The following is a 19040-nucleotide window of genomic DNA, read 5'->3' as shown; positions in this document are numbered from 1 at the left end:
ATATACACTGGAAGACATTCGTGTACTAAACTTCTACGGTCAGGGGTCGATAAATGAAAAACAGAAAAAAAATAATAATCAGGTGAGCCGCGACGGTAGACGCGTGCCACCGCCTTGGTTGAACTGTTTACTAGCTGAAGGGCACATACAATAAACCTAAAACTGTGATTGTCTTTTCTCCAAAACCGTTCTGAGTTTCTGGGAAATCGCGTTCTGGCACTTGGCGTGTTGCCCTCGTTAGTGCGGCTGCGCTGAAATGCTAATCACGTGCGTATCCAAACGTGCAGACCACTTCTTGTACATTTTACGTTAATTGTTGGACGGTGTTTCACTCTTAATTGCCAGCTGTGTAAATGTCCGTATGGTGAGGAAAGGGCTGAAGTGCGCGTGTGGTCGGCAGCGCCCGTGGTGGCTGCGACGGCGTCGCGGGGCCCGGAGGCGGCGCAGCGAGGCTGGGCTGGGCCGGCCGCTGCCGGCTAAGGCGGCTGCCCGCGATATAAGCGGCCGCCGGGAGAGCCGCCCGCCACAGCCCGCGCGCCATGGAGCCACAGCAGCCGCAGCAGCAGCAGCAGCCGCAGCGAGGCGACTGGGCGCGCGTGCCCGCCTCCTGTGTGGCGCGCAGGACGCACAACCCGCTGCGCACCATCGTCGAGGAGCTGGCCATACAGCCCAACCCCGACAAGCACTTCATCGCGCTCTCCATAGGTGAGTGAGTCCGCCACCTACCACGTTCCGCGTTCTTACAACGTCACAGTGTTGTTCTTCCGAGAAAAGAGTACCAGTTACCAGGCGCCGATCCGAGGTTCGATTGTCCCTGTCTTCCATCCTCGAAACATAGCTCCCCGTCACCGTCGAGCCTAGGACTGCAACAATAATGACAACAAATTATAAAAAAGTGTAATATGTAAATAATAACTTGTTTATATTAGTGCTTAGCACATCGCTTTGCCGGTCGGAGTGGCCGAGCGGTTCTAGGTGCTACAGTCTGGAACCGCGCGATCGCTACGGTCGCAGGTTCGAATCCTGCCTCGGGCATGGATGTGTGCGATGTCCTTAGGTTCGTTAGGTTTAAGTAGTTCTAAGTTCTAGGGGACTGATGACCTCTGAAGTTAAGTCCCATAGTGCTCAGAGCCATTTGAACCATTTGAACCACATCGCTTTAGCATAACTTGCAATAAATAACAGTTCAGAAAAAAAAAACATATTTATTAAAAGCATTCATCCGAAAATTTTAGAAGTTCATGTGTCATGCACTTAACAACTGTAACAGAACTCTCACAACTTTGATAACGTCATAATTTATGCGACATAAAATCTAAGTGTGCATTCACCATTACGCTGGCCTGTGTCGCCGAGCGGTTCTAGGCGCTTCAGTCTGGACCGCGCGACCGCAATGGTCGCAGGTTCGAATCCTGCTTCGGGCATTGATGTGTGTGATGCCTTTAGGTTAGTTAGGTTTAAGTAGTTCTGAGTTCTAGGGGACTGAGGACCTCAGATGTTAAGTTCCATAGCGCTCAGAGCCATTTGAACCATTTTTTTGAACTCCCACAACTTTGTCAACTTCATAATTTACCCGACATAAAATCTATGTGTGCACTCACCTTTATTAGTATTCCGCTTGGCACTAGGCTTGTCAACACAGGTCCGGAGGCTAAGGTTGTGCGAGTGTGTAAATTGGAAAAATGCTATCAGTCGTTTCCGCTGCCGTTCTGGAAAGTTAGTCTTTCTGTTATTTTCTTAGTGCAGTATCTTCTTTATTCAATTTCCCGTGGCTGTCAGTTTTACGTGTGCAATCTCGAATGCTGTCGGACTTGTTGCTGGCTGCCAGGTATGGTCAGTCTGCGAATATGCGCCTCTTTGTGGGTGGAATGTTTTCTGCAGGTCACCGGGCAGCCCACAAGCGCATTCATATGGACAAGCCGTCGGGAAAGAATTGAAAATTATTCTTTGCTAATCATATTTCGTAAATTTGTAGAATTCCATGACGCTATCTAGACACTTAGTTTTTATGCAGTTTTATTCTCTGTAAGTTAGCTGAAATATCTGTAAATTGGTATACTTAAAAAATATGCTTTTAGCGAATTGTTCCTTGGCTCCACAACTGCTAGTTATCCACCAAACGCGCCCCAAAGACATAACGCCACAGTGCCCAGAAAATATCGCCGTCTGTAGTGATCGGTTTGCGGAGTAGCATACACAGATCTTTTATGGGCGAGAAGATAAACTAGTTCGTCCGTGCTGGATCTCTGTATACTGCGTAACTTATCCAAGTACACATATGTTAAGAAAAGTCCGCAATTATAGATAAAAGCTTCGAAAACTTTTGATTTTCTTCAACATACCGGTTTTCCTCTTGGACCAATTATCATATGAAAACATTCGGAATTACGTCGCTCTCCCGTGATGCTTTTGATAACTGTCACACTTCTAACACGGCATGAAATGACTTGCCCGTTTATGTTCTGAAGGTAGTGAAGGTCAGGAGGCTTCGATTCTGGACTTTGTGAAATACCGTATTGCTGAATAGTACGCAGCAGGCTTATGAAGGTTCGTCTAAGGCAACCAAAAGTACTGGGATTATAATGGTAACTGTGTAGAAAAATTAAAAGTTGTATATCTGGGATTTTCTAACAAATGTTTCGTCTGCATCTTGTGTGATCTTTCCTAACCGAATAGCCGTTATTTTTCAGACACACCTTTAATAGTAGAATACAAAGGAATTGTACGACTACAAGTCGATGTAACACGCCACAGAAACTGCAATATCAAAGCTGACTCATGAATATACGTAGCTTAGACAATTAAGATTCGGATCAAGAGCTGCAATAATCAGCGATTCTGTAGTGAAACGCTTCTACACGCATTAGTACAATGCACTACTTTTCGGAAAATTGGAAAGTGAAACGTACCACAATTTTCTGGGGTGACAAGGCAAAAGATCAGAACGGGGCCAAGCCTTCCTTTGTCAAGAATTATTTGGGAAATGATAAAGTATTCAGAGTTTCAAACAGATGAATATTCAGTTTAACGGTATGTGGTATCTCCTGGGGCAGCATTATGGAAATAAACTAAATACTTGCCAATATTCGGCAACAGATGTTTCATGCGCGTCGTTTCGAAAATAATTTATACTCATTCTGCGCTCGAAACTACATTCAAAAGATACTGTTATTTTCTGTTCTCTAGTTAGTCCTTGAGGAACAGAGAGCTTATGACATCTTTGAACACTATATCATGTAAAGACATACGATGCTCCACGTAAAGCATTTTTACAACTTTTAAATCTTTAATTTTTTTGTGTACTATTGACAGTTTATTAATAATCATTTCACATTACAGTGATCTATATTCGTGGAGTACGAACATCTTCCGTGTTTTCTCTTTAATTTACACTGCACTGTATCACTATCATTATTTTAATTGTACAATTATTTTAATTGTGCAATCGTTATGAGACTTTATCTCCAACATAACGGAGTACATGAAACACTTCTTAGTGTTACGTAAAATTTAAATTTGCCAGTTATTTGCGATCAGTCATTTGTCGTATTTCCTTTACCTTTTTGTAGAGTATAATTTTTGTACTATAGAGGACCTTCGCACTGGGAACAGTGACTCATAAGCGCTGTTACTTCATTATTCCTACAATTATCACTAATTTTAAAATGTATGTAACAAAGTTTATAAATAAATATTGCAATTTCTATAGCGTACAAAAACGCAGGTATTGACTTAGCACGATAATATCAACCAATAAAGCTTGACGAAATAAGCAAATTACGGCTTGAACGATATACTGCGCGAGTCTTCACCTCTCGTTACCTTCGGCACATCGGTTTACAATGCGAGGTCTTCCAGCACCATACAGGATTCCCGCAGAAAATAAATGTAAGGTATCTGCAAATCGTTTTTATTACCGTTGTCTCTATTCCATCTCATCTTCTACGTTTCTTGATTGAGCGCTCAGTTTTGTGTATTTTATGAGTAAACATAGGAACAACAAAACACTTATTTCTTCCTTCATTGGCGATATTTTTCTTCAATCTCGAGTTCTCGTTCGTAAACAAACACGTTTTGGATATACTTCGATACGCAGTCAAAACCTCTTTACGACACTGACGTTTCCTGTGCGCCGTACGCTCGTTTTTCCGTGTTCTACTCCACCGTTTGCAGTTACAAAATTGGTTCGCGGCAATTTTAGGTTATGGGAGTCCTGAGGCATTAAAAATGTATTCCTATTTCTCCGAGTCTTAAAAAGGTGCATCCCATTCTCGTTTAGAATGGATATCGAATGTCTACGACTTGCAAGTAACAAAACCCGAAATATTTCAAGCTTTAACTTCCGTCATTCTCATGTATCGTCAAGAAGCTATAGTAGAGCTTCATATTCTGTAACATTACAAGATTATATAAGCTCTATATGACACGTGGTTATCGAACTGAAAATCCAGAAATTTGACGTTTGGACCACGGATAATCTTACGGTTATTTCTTCATCAGTTAATACGCCTTCCACATATAGCATTTCTTTGTGAATGCGAGGAAAGTGAAACTGAACTGGGGAAAGATTCCACGTTTGCTAGTTGAGACGCTGCAGCTAGTTATGTAACACGGAACTCAGTTCGGAGGGAAGTAAGGATATACATCTGCAATAGGTCTCTGTTTAAAAAGGCACAATGAAATTTAAACCAATCTCTGGGTAGAAGAAATCCTTACTTTTTAAGACACTTTCAGTTTCGTTACATCTGGGACATATATGAGCTGCATGAATTGGTTGAAATAAACGAAAATACAACGATTGATAATGAGAATATACGCGCATCAGAGAATCAATAAAAGAAGACATAATTTCGTGATTAGAATAATAATAATTTTATTTTACTTTATTTTCTTATCCCAAGAGAGCATCGTAACATTGCCACATTATCTAGTTATTTTCATATGCCATTTATCATGTTCGTTGTATACCGCTGTCATGAGGATTGTGGGAAGTATTTTACAAAAATTATATATTTTTAACGAAAATATGGCTACATGCTGACCATTTACAGGTAAATTATTTTTATATGATGCTTAATGTAGTTTAAATTAATTAATTGATAAGTAAACACACACACGCATCGATATTATCTTTTTGAAAAAAATGTTTATGTAGCAGGAGTGTTAACATTTCGCTACATTGCAACAATAATTTTTAAATAGATTGAATATTAGTAATAATAATGTGTTGTCATGATCGTCATAAGCCACACATATAATATTTTCATTTTTAGTTGCTAATAACAAGGAATGAGGAAGGTGGCATTATGTAACACATTACAAGGTATTACTGCATTTGACGTGGAGTAAAGACACATGAAATTGAATGCCATTGCATTCCCTTCGGGTACGGGCGGTTCTTGAAAACAGTTTTCTGGCAACAATTTTGTGATAAAAGGGTTAAAGTTACAGTTTTCGCCAAGAACACAGACTGCGTCCTCGACGTTCGGCTACGGAGCCACCAAGGACCCAGTCCGAACGGCCTTGACGGACTTGCACCACGCCTGTGGCGACTGGCTCCCAAATTAGACTCATTGGTATTCATCATTTATGACGTAATACTCACTCGAAATTTGATAAAAAAAATGAAGATGGAAATCTCGTAACAAAGACCATTTCTATCACAGTAGTTGCTTTCCAGACACAATTTCGTTCCATTCGTTGCCGATATTAAGTTACTTTTATGCTAATTTGCTACCGTCTATGGTACGTAACGCTAAATGAAGGAAATGTGTTCAGCATAATGTTTGTATTGTAATCAGTAAGTATGGAAATGAAAGAAGTGGGATGGCCGTCACAAGTTGCTAGCACGTTGCCTATCATCGATGAAATATTTCTGGGCAGACGCTTAACTAAATTACTCTGTCTTGAGACGTGGATTATCCACTTTCGCAAGGTTTTGGGTTTGATCAAGGACGTCACGCCGCAGTACTACGATTAGGAACTGTTCGCTGTCAAGATTCCTGCTTTGGTATCCAAATACCCACGATGGAATTTGCCGCTCGTCACCGGCATTAGGAACTGGTTATCTCCGATCCAAGAAGCTCTGTTTGGTGGTCCCGACCTAGGATAAGGAATAATTAGTGCACACGGTATAAGCTTTTGGGTAAACAGTAACAAAATCGAAATAAATTCTCACTTTCACCCCCTGCCTTTCTCCATGAGAGGTTGCTGTACAGTATTTGTTGCACACTAGCTGTTCTTTCCATTTCATTTCATACTGCACCCTCTTTTCTGTTGCATATGGAACAACCTAGTTCTGCACTTACGTAGGCATTTCTGCTCAGTTCGTAACTTGTTACCCATCTGATGAATTTCATTTCTAATTATGCTACTTGTCCCTTGTGGTACAGCTCGTTGCCGCACATTTCATATCCAACGATAACAAATAAATATTCTCTCTTTGCTTTTAGCGTACAAGTAATTACAAGAGGGCATGCTGAAAATTGTACCTCCCACTTTTTATGTGAAAACTCTTAAAACTTTTAAATAAAACAAACGTTATTAACATTCTACATCTTTATTCTTCATGTCTGCATACTTATTTCTCAAGACAATCACCCTGCTGACGAATACATTTCTCCCAACGAGAACCCAGTTTGTTGATACCGTCACTGTAGAAATTTTGACTTTGTTGACGCAGCCATAACCTCACTATCAAAGTGAAGTCGTTGAAGGCTTTCTTAAAGTTTTGAAAACATATGAAAATTGGATGGCGCCAAGTCGAGACTGTATGGAAGATGATCGATGACACTGAACCGAAGGCGCCAGATTGTTGCAGGTGTTGCACCGATCGTGTGTGACCTGGTATTGTCATGGTGAAAGAATCGATATTCCATATGTGGACGAAGGCTTGTGCGGCTAGAACCTCAATTACACCACACCGTTTCTCACAGACCGGCATAGTTACGTTACATACCGACATGTTATACGCTACTGTTCAGAGCCCTCTAGCGGCAGATAGCTGCAAATATGTAGACATCAAGGATAAAGATGTAGAATGTTAATAACGTGTGTTTTATTTTAAAATCTTTAAGAATTTTCTCATGAAAAATTCGGAGGCAATCTTTTTCAGCACGCTCTCAGATGGTACAGCAGAGTAAACTGTTGTGCAGCAGCCTGTGACGTAATTCCCTCGTCCTTTGATCGTGTCTCACAATCAGCCATAGTTAGAGAAAGTCATGAGTGAATCGCAGAACGAGTAAACGCATATTAATAACAAGTCTCACTGGATGAATTTGGTTCGCATTTCGGGTTTAAGCTTCGTGAGCACTCATTTCTGGAGTGGACTGGTGGTGGGGCGGCCTCAGTGTGAAGCAAAATAAACTGCACCATCTACCACCTTTAGACTAAAGCAATCACAATTCCGGTGGTTTTATTTGCTTTTTCCAATTTATTTATTTTTTGCATGGCGTTTTTTTTACATTACTGATTAGACGATTTCTTTGTATGAGACATTAGCTGATCATATTGTAAGACCTATGCATGATCATTGGTTACGACAATCAGACCTCAATCAGTTTATTAGTGACCAAATTGACTGATGAGTTAAAGCAAGATAGATAAGCAAAAGATGATGGCAACTGACGTTATAGTTGTTTACAATTAAAGAAGTTATTGTGAACCGAGGCATGTCCAGACAACACCACGACACATGGTAGTCAGCCATGTGTATCAGCGTTAACTATCACATGACCGGTTTATCTATTCGCACACCTTGCGGCGATTCGCTCTGTTGAGGTCTGGACTTCACGTATTAAGCTGCCTTCCTAGGATAGCCGAGGATGGTTTAGGAGAATTTTAGCACAAATCCACATCTGGCTCTGCTGATTCAGTTTGCTTCCAAGATTCTAACTCACTTCGGGCGAATTCTGGGATAGTTCCCATACAGATGGAGGTCGTTTAATGACTGTGAAGTTGACGGACATTTAACTTCTTACGTTCTCTCGGAGGCAGGGTCGCCTCATCGCCTTTCCGCATTTTTTGTTCTGGCCTGTAAAATTGTCCCCTAACATCTACAACATTCTTACCTCCTTGTCGACATTATTTTGGATGTACCAGTACAGCATCGTACACAGTTCATTTGGGCCCTTTCCTCCGCCACCTTCATTGGATAGGAAAACAGTCATTTCCCGTGGAGCTAGTTTATGCACACCGAAAACATTCACGGTAAGTTGTCTCAAGTAGTAGGTGTCCTGAAGAGGAATGAAACATAGAGAGATGTTGCCCATGAAATCAAAACAGTTTCCAATATTTTGTTTAGGCCCCTTCGCACATTTGGCAGTGATTTATTTAAGGAAGGTGTAATACCTTTAGGCTCTAAACTTATACACCAGAAGTTCGGTGATGGCCATTCTCTCCGTTTGCTGTAGAGAGGCAACATGTCCTGGACTAGTTCCTTATCTGCAGTAAATTAAAGGGCTTGTCAGATCCGCGTTATTGTGCAAATATGTTCCTTTTCTACGGTAAACAATATAATGATTTAGAATCATAAGCGTCAAAAAAATTAAACTTATAAATTCCGGACTGTTTTCCTGTCTGCAATAAGCGGTTTATTTGTAGGCCAGTGTTGTGGTGCCTAGTCTCGTACGTAAATTAAATTCTGCTGCTCCTCCATTGGCGTAACTTGTGGCGTTAACAGATGTTCTCATTTCTTCTTGTTGTGGTTTTCAATTCTATGACAGCTTTGTTGCAGCTCTTGACGCTAGTTTATCCTCTACGAGTCTCTTCAAGCCTACATACCTTGTGCACCCTACGTTTATTTTAACCTGCATGCTGCACTCATCCCTTGGTCTCCCTCTACAGTTTTTACCCTCCCCCCTCCCCCTCCCCACTCCCCTCTATTACCAAAGTAACAGGACGTGTCCTGCCAACAGATCCCTTATTTTATTAAAGCTACCTTTTTTTCCTCCGTTCGATTCAGTACCTCCTCAGTAATTACTGATCTACTCACCTAATATTCAGCATTCTTGTGTACAGACAGATTCCAAAAGCTTCTGTTCTCTTTTCGCCTATACCGTTTACCGTCCACGTTTCACTTCCGTGTGAGGCTATATCCCAGACAACTAGCTTCAAAAAAAATTTCCTAACTTTTAAATTTATATTACGTGTTAGCAAACGCCACTTTTTCACAAACGCTTTTCTAGCTATTTCCATCCTACATTTTATATACCTCTCTCCTTCCGCAAGCATCACCCATTTTTCCGCTCAAATAGCTAAACGCATCTATTACTTGTAGGGGCTCACTTTCTAATCTAATTTCCTCAGCTTCATCTGATTTAATTTGCCTACATTCCATTGCCCTTGTCTTACTTTTGTTGATGTTCGCCTTGCAACTTCTTTTCAAGACCCGACTCTGCCAGAATTACAATGTCATCGACAAACCTGAAAGTTTTTATTCTTCTCCCTGAAACCTTTTCAAATTTATCGCTGGTTTCCTTTCCTGCTTGTTCAATATACAGATCGAATAACACCTGGCATAGACTACAGCCCTGTGTCATTTCCTTCTCAAACTCTGCTTTCACTTTATGTTCATCGACTCTTGTAAATGCAATTTGGTTTCTGTACGAGTTGTGAATAAACCTTTGTTCCCTGTACTTGACCCCTGTTACCTTTCTGGGTAGATGTATGTTGTGATCTCTTGGCGATGGAAATTGGGGGTCCGTACGTCGTTTTAAAATGTCAAAAAATTCTTTCATGTTGTTGTTACGATATTCGACCTCAGTGGAAGAGACAGTTTGTCTGATCTTCTTTTCCGAACAACTTGCCTTCATCTGGCCAAATGGGACCCGCTCTCTCTATCGGTCTGCCTGATATAGGCCGCGCCAAACGCTTCTGGTTGAACTCACTGTGAGGGCACTGCAGATGTCTTATTTAAATTTGGTGACTGCAGGAAGGCACAGTATCGTCGTAGTTTCCTGAGGACCCTGGTCGGAGGAATGCAGAAACCTGCTGTACGGTAGCTGAAAGTGCTCTACACAGAGAGTCCGACCCTTTTTAAAAGCAGGGCGCTGTGTGAAACGGCGTAATGGAACAGCCAGTTGAAGTTACTTGAGAATGCTCTGAATGCAAGCGTAAATCTAGTACAGCTGGTGATCAGTCGCATGTCGTCGATTCTCAAAACCCCCGATCAGGACACTTTGCGTATTCAATTTTCCATATAAATCAAATGTAGCCATATGAGTCACACCGATTCCTTCCGATAAAACTTCATGTTATTCTGTAATGGCTATAAAATTCTCACAGAACCCCGTGCCCGTTACCGTAGCGCTAGTCTGAATTTTTTTTATATCTGGATGCAGTTTGTTCAGTACCCCCTACAGTCGAAAACGAGTTGTGGAACACGAACTGCAACTTTGCAAGAGCTGTTACAGCATTCGCCTGACGTGAGTTAAATTTGACAGAAAACTAAATCGAGCAACACATGGATTTGGGCTAACAACAGACATCAACAGAACGAGTCGCCGCGCAAGATGTGCGAATATGTAGAGTGATCATATGATTGCTTATACCCATGGACATGGCTGGCTTACAACGTGTCGTGATGTCTTATGCGCAGTTACGTGCCTCGCTTCACCTTGACTTCTTTAGCTGTAAACAACTAGAAAGTCAGCTGCCGTCACCTTTTGCCCATCTATCTTGCTTTTAATCTTCAGTAAATTTCGTTGCTAATAAATTGATTTAAATGTGACTGTAATAATATAGGTCTTACAATATGATCAAATAATGTCTTGTACAAAGAAGCCAGCTGATCAGAGATGCAAAATAAAATATATTTATATCTACGTCTACGTGACTACTCTGCTATTCACAATAAAGTACCTGGCAGAGGGTTCAATGAACCACCTTCTTGCTGTCTCTCTATCGTTCCACTCTCCAACGGCACGTGGGAAAAAAGAATTCTTAATTTTTTCTCTGCGAGCCCTGATTTCTGTTATTTTGTTTTGATGCTCATTTCTCCCTATGAAGGTGGGTGCCAACAGAATGTTTTCGCAATCGAGGGGGAAACTGGTGATTGAAATTTCATGAGAAGATCCCGTCGCAACGAAAATCGCCTTTGTTTTAATGATTGCCACTCCAGTTCACGTATCATGTCTATGATACTATATCCCCTCTTTCGCGATAATACAAAACGAGCTGCCCTTCTTTGCACTTTTTAGATGTCATCCGTCAGTCCCACCTGATGCGGATCCCACACCGCACAGCAATACTCCAGAACAGGGCGGACAAGCGTAGTGTAAGCTGTCTCTTTGGTAGACCTGTTGCATCTTCTAAGTGTTCTCCCAATGAATCGCAGGCTTTGGTTTGTTCTACCCACAACATTATCTATGTGATCGTTCCAGTTTAGGTTATTTGTAATTGTAATCCCTAAATATTTAGTTGAATTTAAAGCCCTCAGATTTGTGTGACTTACCGCGTAATCAAAATTTAGCTGATTCCTTTTAGTACTCATGTGAATAGCTTCACACTTTTCTTTATTCAGGGTCAATTGCCACTTTTCGCACCATACAGATATCTTATCTAAATCATTTTTCAAGTCGTTTTGATCATCTGATGACTTTACAAGACGGTAAATGACAGCATCATCTGCGGTTCACTTACGACTTTCTTTAACAACGATTAAGGCGCAATCGGAGGACAATGAAAATGCATCACTGAATGTTGTGCAACACTTTGCTTCTCTGATTCTTTTACAGTTTCCAACTATAATGATCTCTACGCTATTTTTTTCCCTGGCTGGCTCTCCACACAGATTTCTACAGATTTCTACGGTTTCCGTAAGGATATTACTCGTACCTGGATTACTTTATCTTTAACTACAGTTTTTCTCTCTGGTCAATCATTCCCTCAATGACATATGCCCCCTCTGTTGAGTAATTCTGCAACGACGTCACGGAAGTCTCTCGATCATCGAATTCCCGCATAGAAGCGTCTCGATTCTCAAAAAGCAGACGAGCTCCGCTATTTCGCGGTTACGTCGATGTTTCGTGAAGCAAAGGACCCAGACCAGACTGGCGATGCGTTTGTTAAATGCCGTTACTGCGTGTGGCCTTGCAAAAGAAAGACATTGAAACAATCAAGACTAATGTGTGAAGTTGCAAGAAAAAGACGACTGAAAATTCCGGGAAACGGATAAGCCGACTGCTTGTTCAAGTGAGAATTTTTACTAAAAATTAAACTTCAAATTTGTTTCTCTACCGGGGTATTCAACTGCACACCAGCCACGCTGCCGGATGATGATATGCACATTCTACGTTTACACAAATTGAAACAAGTGTTCGCATTAATAAAGAACTCAACTACACTAGTGTGTAAGCTTAGGGACTGATGACCTTAGCAATTAAGTCCCATAAAATTTCACACATATTTTCATTTTTTTTTTTTTTTTTTTTTTTTGTGATCGTCGTGACAGCTGGCTAATGCTGCAGTCATGTGACCCTCGACGCTTGACACACGTCATGACAGTGAAGAGTTGAGTAGGTGCCAGTCGGTTGTATGGAATCAGCGCGCTAAGACAGGTCGACTTGAAGACGTGATGGAACGGCAGAAAGGACGTGCCCATGACCATACCTAGAATGAAGTTGCCCAGTTTGTAGGTGTATCAGTGAGGACTGTCCAGTGTGTCTGCAAGGAATGGTGTACCACTCGCTGCCATGTAACGCAGTGTAAGATTCGTGGCCGTAAAACGTTCCCTACGTGACTCAGTGCCAACCGCTCTTGCTAGAGGACAACGGGTCGAATCCTGTGCACAGGAATTGCATGTCTCGATCAGTTCGGAGAGAATATTTCAACGATAATGGACGTGCGGAATAAGGTACCTCACAAAAAGACCACTGCTCACAGCGGCACATATTGTTGCTTGTTTTCAATTAGTCAAAAAACGAAAATGTAAAGTCGTATGGGATTAATGGCTGGGGCCCACTAATTCAAGTTTCCGTGGACGTGAAACAGGGCCTAATTGGAAAGATTTTCTGTATCCTTGGCTCACGCAGGCACGTTTCCTTCGCGAAGTGTGTCTGTTAAGTGTATACGACTGTAATGGGTGTTTGTAGTATAGAGTCGTTTTCGAGTTGGAGATGATAAGAGAAGAGGAGGGTGAAATCCGGCGCCGGCACATAGCCTGATCCTTTCGAAGAGCACGAAGCGGGCCGCTGAGCTTAACGTCTGCATCTGACATACAGATCACTACGAACAGCGTCACATGGCCTCGCTTCAAGAGACACTGCGGAGAGATTTGGGACTGAATCCGGAACGTTGGAGCAAAGACTGGTGATCAAAAATTTTACGCCACTACCTCTCCTACCCTCACCGGCCAAACACTGGCAGTGAAAATTTCATCTACCACAAGGATTCCGGCCGAGCGGTTCTAGGCGCTTCAGTCTGGAACCGCGCGACCGCTACGGTCGCAGGTTCGAATCCTGCCTCGGGCATGGATGTGTGTGATGTCCTTAGGTTGGTTAGGTTGAAGTAGTTCTAAGTTCTAGGGGACTGATGACCTCAGACGTTAAGTCCCATAGTGCTCAGAACCATTTGAACCAGGATTCGAACTCGCTACCTCCGGATCGAGCGCCACCGCATAGGCGTGCGTTAGTGACCTCCACCACGGAGGCGGGTAGTCAGACGACACAAAAACTGCATGGTAGCTGGTTGTAGGTATGTAGTTTTGTCCAAAGAGGCACGATTTTGTGCCTTTTCAAATAACGCGAGGCGCCAAGTGGAGTGATGGTCCAACTAGACGTTTGAACAGCACTGTGTGGAGGGTGTGGTTCAGGCCGGAGGAAGTTCTGTGATGTCATGGGAGTGTTTTTTTGTACCATGTACTGATTCAAGTTTCCGTGGACCTGAATCAGAGCATTTATTTCGATATTCTCGGTGGAAAGATGTTGCATGTCTCCTACATCTTCATGATGTGTATGCCATGGACTCTTCCCTCCTCTAACACGACGAAATTATTTATGAATGCATTGTTTCGCGGCGATATGGATTAATAAAATAATAGACCACCTACGCTTTATGGACTACCAAAAATCCACAAACCGGATTCTCCTCTTCGTCCCATGTGAACACCATAGGGTCACGGCCAGCCTCCTTGCACCGCTTGTGGGTCGTTGTGTGCATCACATCATGAACACCGACGACATTATCAACAGAATTAAACAACTGCGAGGGGACTGATGACCATAGATGTTAAGTCCCATAGTGCTCAGAGCCATTTTTGAAACAACTGCGTCTTAGTCAAGGAGATATGTGGTTAGTTTTAATGTCCGGTCAAAGACTGTATAGATCTCCTCTCCTAGTTATTTGATAGCACAATTGTGGGAGTGTTTAAGCACACGTTGACATCGTCGTACTTCCTATATGGCGGCCAGTATTTCGAACAGTTGGACGGCGTGGCTATGGGAAGCCCATTAGCCCATTAGCCCATAGCCAACCTTTTTTATGGAAAAACCTGAAGACATCGCCTTGGAAACGGCTCCAGCTAAGCCAAGTTGCTTTTATCGTAACGTCGATGACACTTTTCACGGCCACATCAAGTTTACGATGGAAATTGAGACAGTGGTGCATTGCCTTTCCTTGACGTCCTCGTTCGACGGAAAACCAACGGGCACCTCAGCCACACTGTCCACAGGAAACCGACACACACAGATCTGTATCTGCACGCTCTCAGCCACCACCATCAGGCACAAAAACGTGGCGCTCTGAATACCCTCGTCCATCGTGCTAAAGTCGTCTCAGACGCTGATAGTCTGCCACTAGAACTGAGCCATCTCCGAAAAGTCTTCCGGGAAAACGGGTACAGCCACGGACAGGTGTTACAGGCTATATCTGGTTTGACAGGCAAGAAACACACCAACAGAGAAGAGAACACCACCGAAGAAGAAAGCAAGAAACTTGTGTTTTTGCCTTTCTGTGGTACAGTGTCTGAAAGATTAGCCGGCTCCTGAAGAGATCTAACTTTCATCGGTGTTCAGGCCTCCAGGAAAAATTCGTCAGCTCGTGAGGCCTGTGAAGGGCGATCTAGGGCTCAGAACGTCTGGAGTGTACAAGATACCATGTCAGTGTGGCTGTTACTACGCCGACCAAACAGTACGCACTGTGGAGCAACGCCGGACAGAACACGAGAGGTGCTTACGCCTACGCTATCCCGAAAAATCAGCCGTGGCAGAAGACACCTTAGAAAATGGACACCGAATTCTATTCGACGAAACATCTGTCGTTATGAAGACGAAGGGATTTTGGGAGAGCGTCATAAAAGAAGCTATTGCAATATTGAAATACCAGATGTACCGGTAGGAAATGACCGTTTTTTTGTGAAAATGAAACACTAATATTGGATTTAAAAGTAAAAACATTTTATTCAAAGTACTGACCATTGCTTTCTATACATTTTGACCACCTTTCTGGCAATTTATGGACACCACACCAATAGAAATGTTCGTCTTTTGAAGCAAACCAACCAGACACCAAATTTTCGACTTCTTCGTAGGAATCGAAGCGTTCCTCAGCCAATGCCTGTCCCATTGACGAAAACAAATGGTAGTCGGAAGGGGCCAAGTCTGGTGAATACGGCGGGTGGGGTAGCAGCTCCCAGCCAAGTGTTTTGATTGTATCCTGAACCAGTTTTGCTTTGTGTGCAGATGCATTGTCGTGTAAAAAAATTACTTTGTCATGTCTTCTGGCCCATTCTCGTCTTTTTTAGATCAATGCATAGTTTAAATTGATCATTTGTTGTCTGTAGCGATTAGTATTCACAGTTTCACCGGGTTTTAGAAGCTCATGATACACCACACCTTTCTGATCCCACCAAACACAGAGCATTGTCTTCTTGCCGAATCGAACTGGTTTTTCAGTCGATGTTGATGGTTTTCCCGGATTAACCCATGATTTTTCCTGTTTAGGATTCTTATAATAAATCCATTTTTCATCGCCAGTAACAATTCGATGCAAAACTGATTTTCTTTCATATCTTTGAAGCAAAATTTGACAAATGGTTTTTCGGTTTTCCGTCTGTCTTTCATTCAGTTCATGTGGCACCCATTTTCCACACTTTTGGATCTTTCCATTAGCTTTCAAACGGTGAGAAATTGTTTGTTGTGCAACATTTAGCATTCCTGCCATTTGCTTCTGACTCAAAGCATCATCTTCATCCAATATTCCTTGCAATTCGGCGTCTTCGAACTTTTTTGGTGGTCTTCCACGTTCTTCATTTCTTACATCAAAATCATTATTTCTGAACCGTTGAAACCATCTTTTGCATGTTGCTTCTGATAGAGTATGATGACCATATGCCTCGCAAACATTCGATGCGACTCTGCAGCACTTTTTTTCAAATGAAAACAAAAAATTAATGCTTTCCGCAAATCATCACTTTCTGGTACAAAATTCGACATTGTCAACACGATGAAAACATATGATGTTGTTCGTTCCATGACTTGATGTATACTAAATATCTTTCACAGATGTCATACCAACCAAACTAAACAAAAATTAAGGCTCGTTCACAACAAATGTTCCCCATCTACACATTTGTATCTTAACGCTCATTTCATACCGGTAAGCCTGGTAAAAACTTCTGAAAACACCATCAACAAGGACGACGGATTGCAGCTCAGCACAGCCTGGGATACGGCTATCGCGCTGTTAAAAACGGACGCGGCATGAAAACATTACCGTATATGGCGAGGAAGAGAGCACCAGTGACGTCACAGCCAGCAGTGCGGCTATATAACGACGCGGCCACGGCGACACAGCAGTCAGTCTTACCACTTGACAATGACCGGGGAGAGCTCGGTCGAAAGCTCGTGGGATTTTAACCACCTGACGCGGCTGGAAGCCCGAGAAAATTTTATTACTACGACGTAATTATGTTTATAGGGCTGCACGAATACGTTACATGGCGTAAAGAACACTCGGGCACCGTTGTTGTTGTTGTGGTCTTCAGTCCTGAGACTGGTTTGATGCAGCTCTCCATGCTACTCTATCCTGTGCAAACTTCTTCATCTCCCAGTACCTACTGCGGCCTACATCCTTCTGAATCTGCTTAGTGTATTCATCTCTTGGTCTCCCTCTACGATTTTTACCCTCCACGCTGCCCTCCAGTACTAAATTGGTGATCCCTTGATGCCTCAGAACATGTCCTACCAACCGATCCCTTCTTCTAGTCAAGTTGTGACACAAACTCCTCTTCTCTCCAATTCTATTCAATACCTCCTCACTTGTTACGTGATCCACCCATCTAATCTTCAGCATTCTTCTGTAGCACCACATTTCGAAAGCTTCTATTCTCTTCTTGTCTAAACTATTTATCGTCCATGTTTCACTTCCATACATGGCTACACTCCATACAAATACTTTCAGAAACGACTTCCTGACATTTAAATCTATACTCGATGTTAACAAATTTCTCTTCTTCAGAAACGCTTTGCTTGCCATTGCCAGTCTACATTTTATATCCTCTCTACTTCGACCATCATCAGTTATTTTGCCCCCCAAATAGCAAAACTCCTTTACTACTTTAAGTGTCTCCTTTCCTAATCTAATTCCCTCAGCATCACCCGACTTAATTCGACTACATTCCATTATCCTCGTTTTGCTTTTGTTGATGTTCACCTTATACCCTCCTTTCAAGACACTGTCCATTCCGTTCAACTGCTCTTCCAAGTTCTTTGCTGTCTCTGACAGAATTACAATGTCATCGGCGAACGTCAGAGTTTTTATTTCTTCTCCATGGATTTTAATACCTACTCCGAACTTTTCTTTTGTTTCCTTTACTGCTTGTTCAATATACAGATTGAATAGCATCGGGGAGAGACTATAACCCTGTCTTACTCCCTTCCCAACCACTGCTTCCCTTTCATGTCCCTCGACTCTTATAACTGCCATCTACTTTCTGTACAAATTGTAAATAGCCTTTCGCTCCCTGTCTTTTACCCCTGCCACCTTTAGAATTTGAAAGAGAGTATTCCAGTCAACATTGTCAAAAGCTTTCTGTAAGTCTACAAATGCTAGAAACGTAGGTTTGCCTTTCCTTAATCTTTCTTCTAAGGTAAGTCGTAAGGTCAGTATTACCTCATGTGTTCCAACATTTCTACAGAATCCAAACTGATCTTCCCCGAGGTCGGCTTCTACCAGTTTTTCCATTCGTCTGTAAATAATTCGCGTTAGTATTTTGCAGCTGTGGCTTATTAAACTGATAGTTCGGTAATTTTCACATCTGTCAACACCTGCTTTCTTTGGGATTGGAATTATTATATTCTTCTTGAAGTCTGAGGGAATTTCGCCTGTCTCGTACATCTTGCTCACCAGATGGTAAAGTTTTGTCAGGACTGGCTCTCCCAAGGCTGTCAGTAGTTCTAATGGAATGTTGTCAACTCCCGGGACCTTGTTTCGACTTAGGTTGGGCACCATAACGCGCCTTAAATGACGCGCTACATCACTAGACCTTAACCGTACATTAAAGTCGGGTGCTATTTGGAAGTGCAGGTGAAATGTAGCAATTAGTGTCTCGGCTGTCTGGTAGCTCTACAGGATCTTATCATCAATGATCGATTTCAGGTGGACATAGCATATCTAAAGAAACTTGTGGACTCTCGTCTTCATCGATCTGAGACCACTGTCAAAGCTGGAGACGGTCTCGCACTGTATCGGCCTTACGTCTCTTGGGTTGCGTAGACTCTGACGTGAATGATAAAAGTGGGGTGATCCAGCCGGCCTACATGTGCTAACAGCTGATGTAAGAGGAATGCACGAGCACGTTGGGATGCAAGCGACAAGTCGTCCCACGTTAGTCCACGGCGCGAGGCGGGCTGTTTCGGAGGCAGGTGGCGGCGTGGCGGGCAGGGCCCGTCCCGTTACCTTGCGGCAGGCGTCCAGCCAGTGCTGTGGCCGTGGTTCGTGACGCAGCGAGCGAGCCCCCGGCGAGCCCCCAACTCCCAGTCGCCGCTCACGCTCGACACGCTACGCGTCACTTGCTCCTCGCACGTAACATTCTGACCTACTCT

The 19040-nt window shown here is 42.7% G+C and overlaps 1 protein-coding gene across 1 annotated transcript in view; it reads left to right on the top strand.

Annotated features, from left to right (window-relative positions):
* The first annotated feature begins 539 nt into the window (after positions 1-539).
* Positions 540-19040, top strand: part of LOC124596637 (tyrosine aminotransferase) — a 189236-nt gene continuing 170735 nt past the window's right edge. Inside the window, exon 1 of the mRNA XM_047135865.1 lies at positions 540-705. Within this exon, the coding sequence (XP_046991821.1) occupies positions 540-705 (166 nt within the window). The remainder of the gene's footprint in view (positions 706-19040) is intronic.

Source organism: Schistocerca americana, chromosome 2 (assembly GCF_021461395.2).
Source record: "Schistocerca americana isolate TAMUIC-IGC-003095 chromosome 2, iqSchAmer2.1, whole genome shotgun sequence".
Taxonomy (NCBI): Eukaryota; Metazoa; Arthropoda; class Insecta; order Orthoptera; family Acrididae; genus Schistocerca; species Schistocerca americana.
Note: the sequence above shows the minus strand (reverse complement) of the source record. Positions and strands in the feature narration are given on the sequence as shown.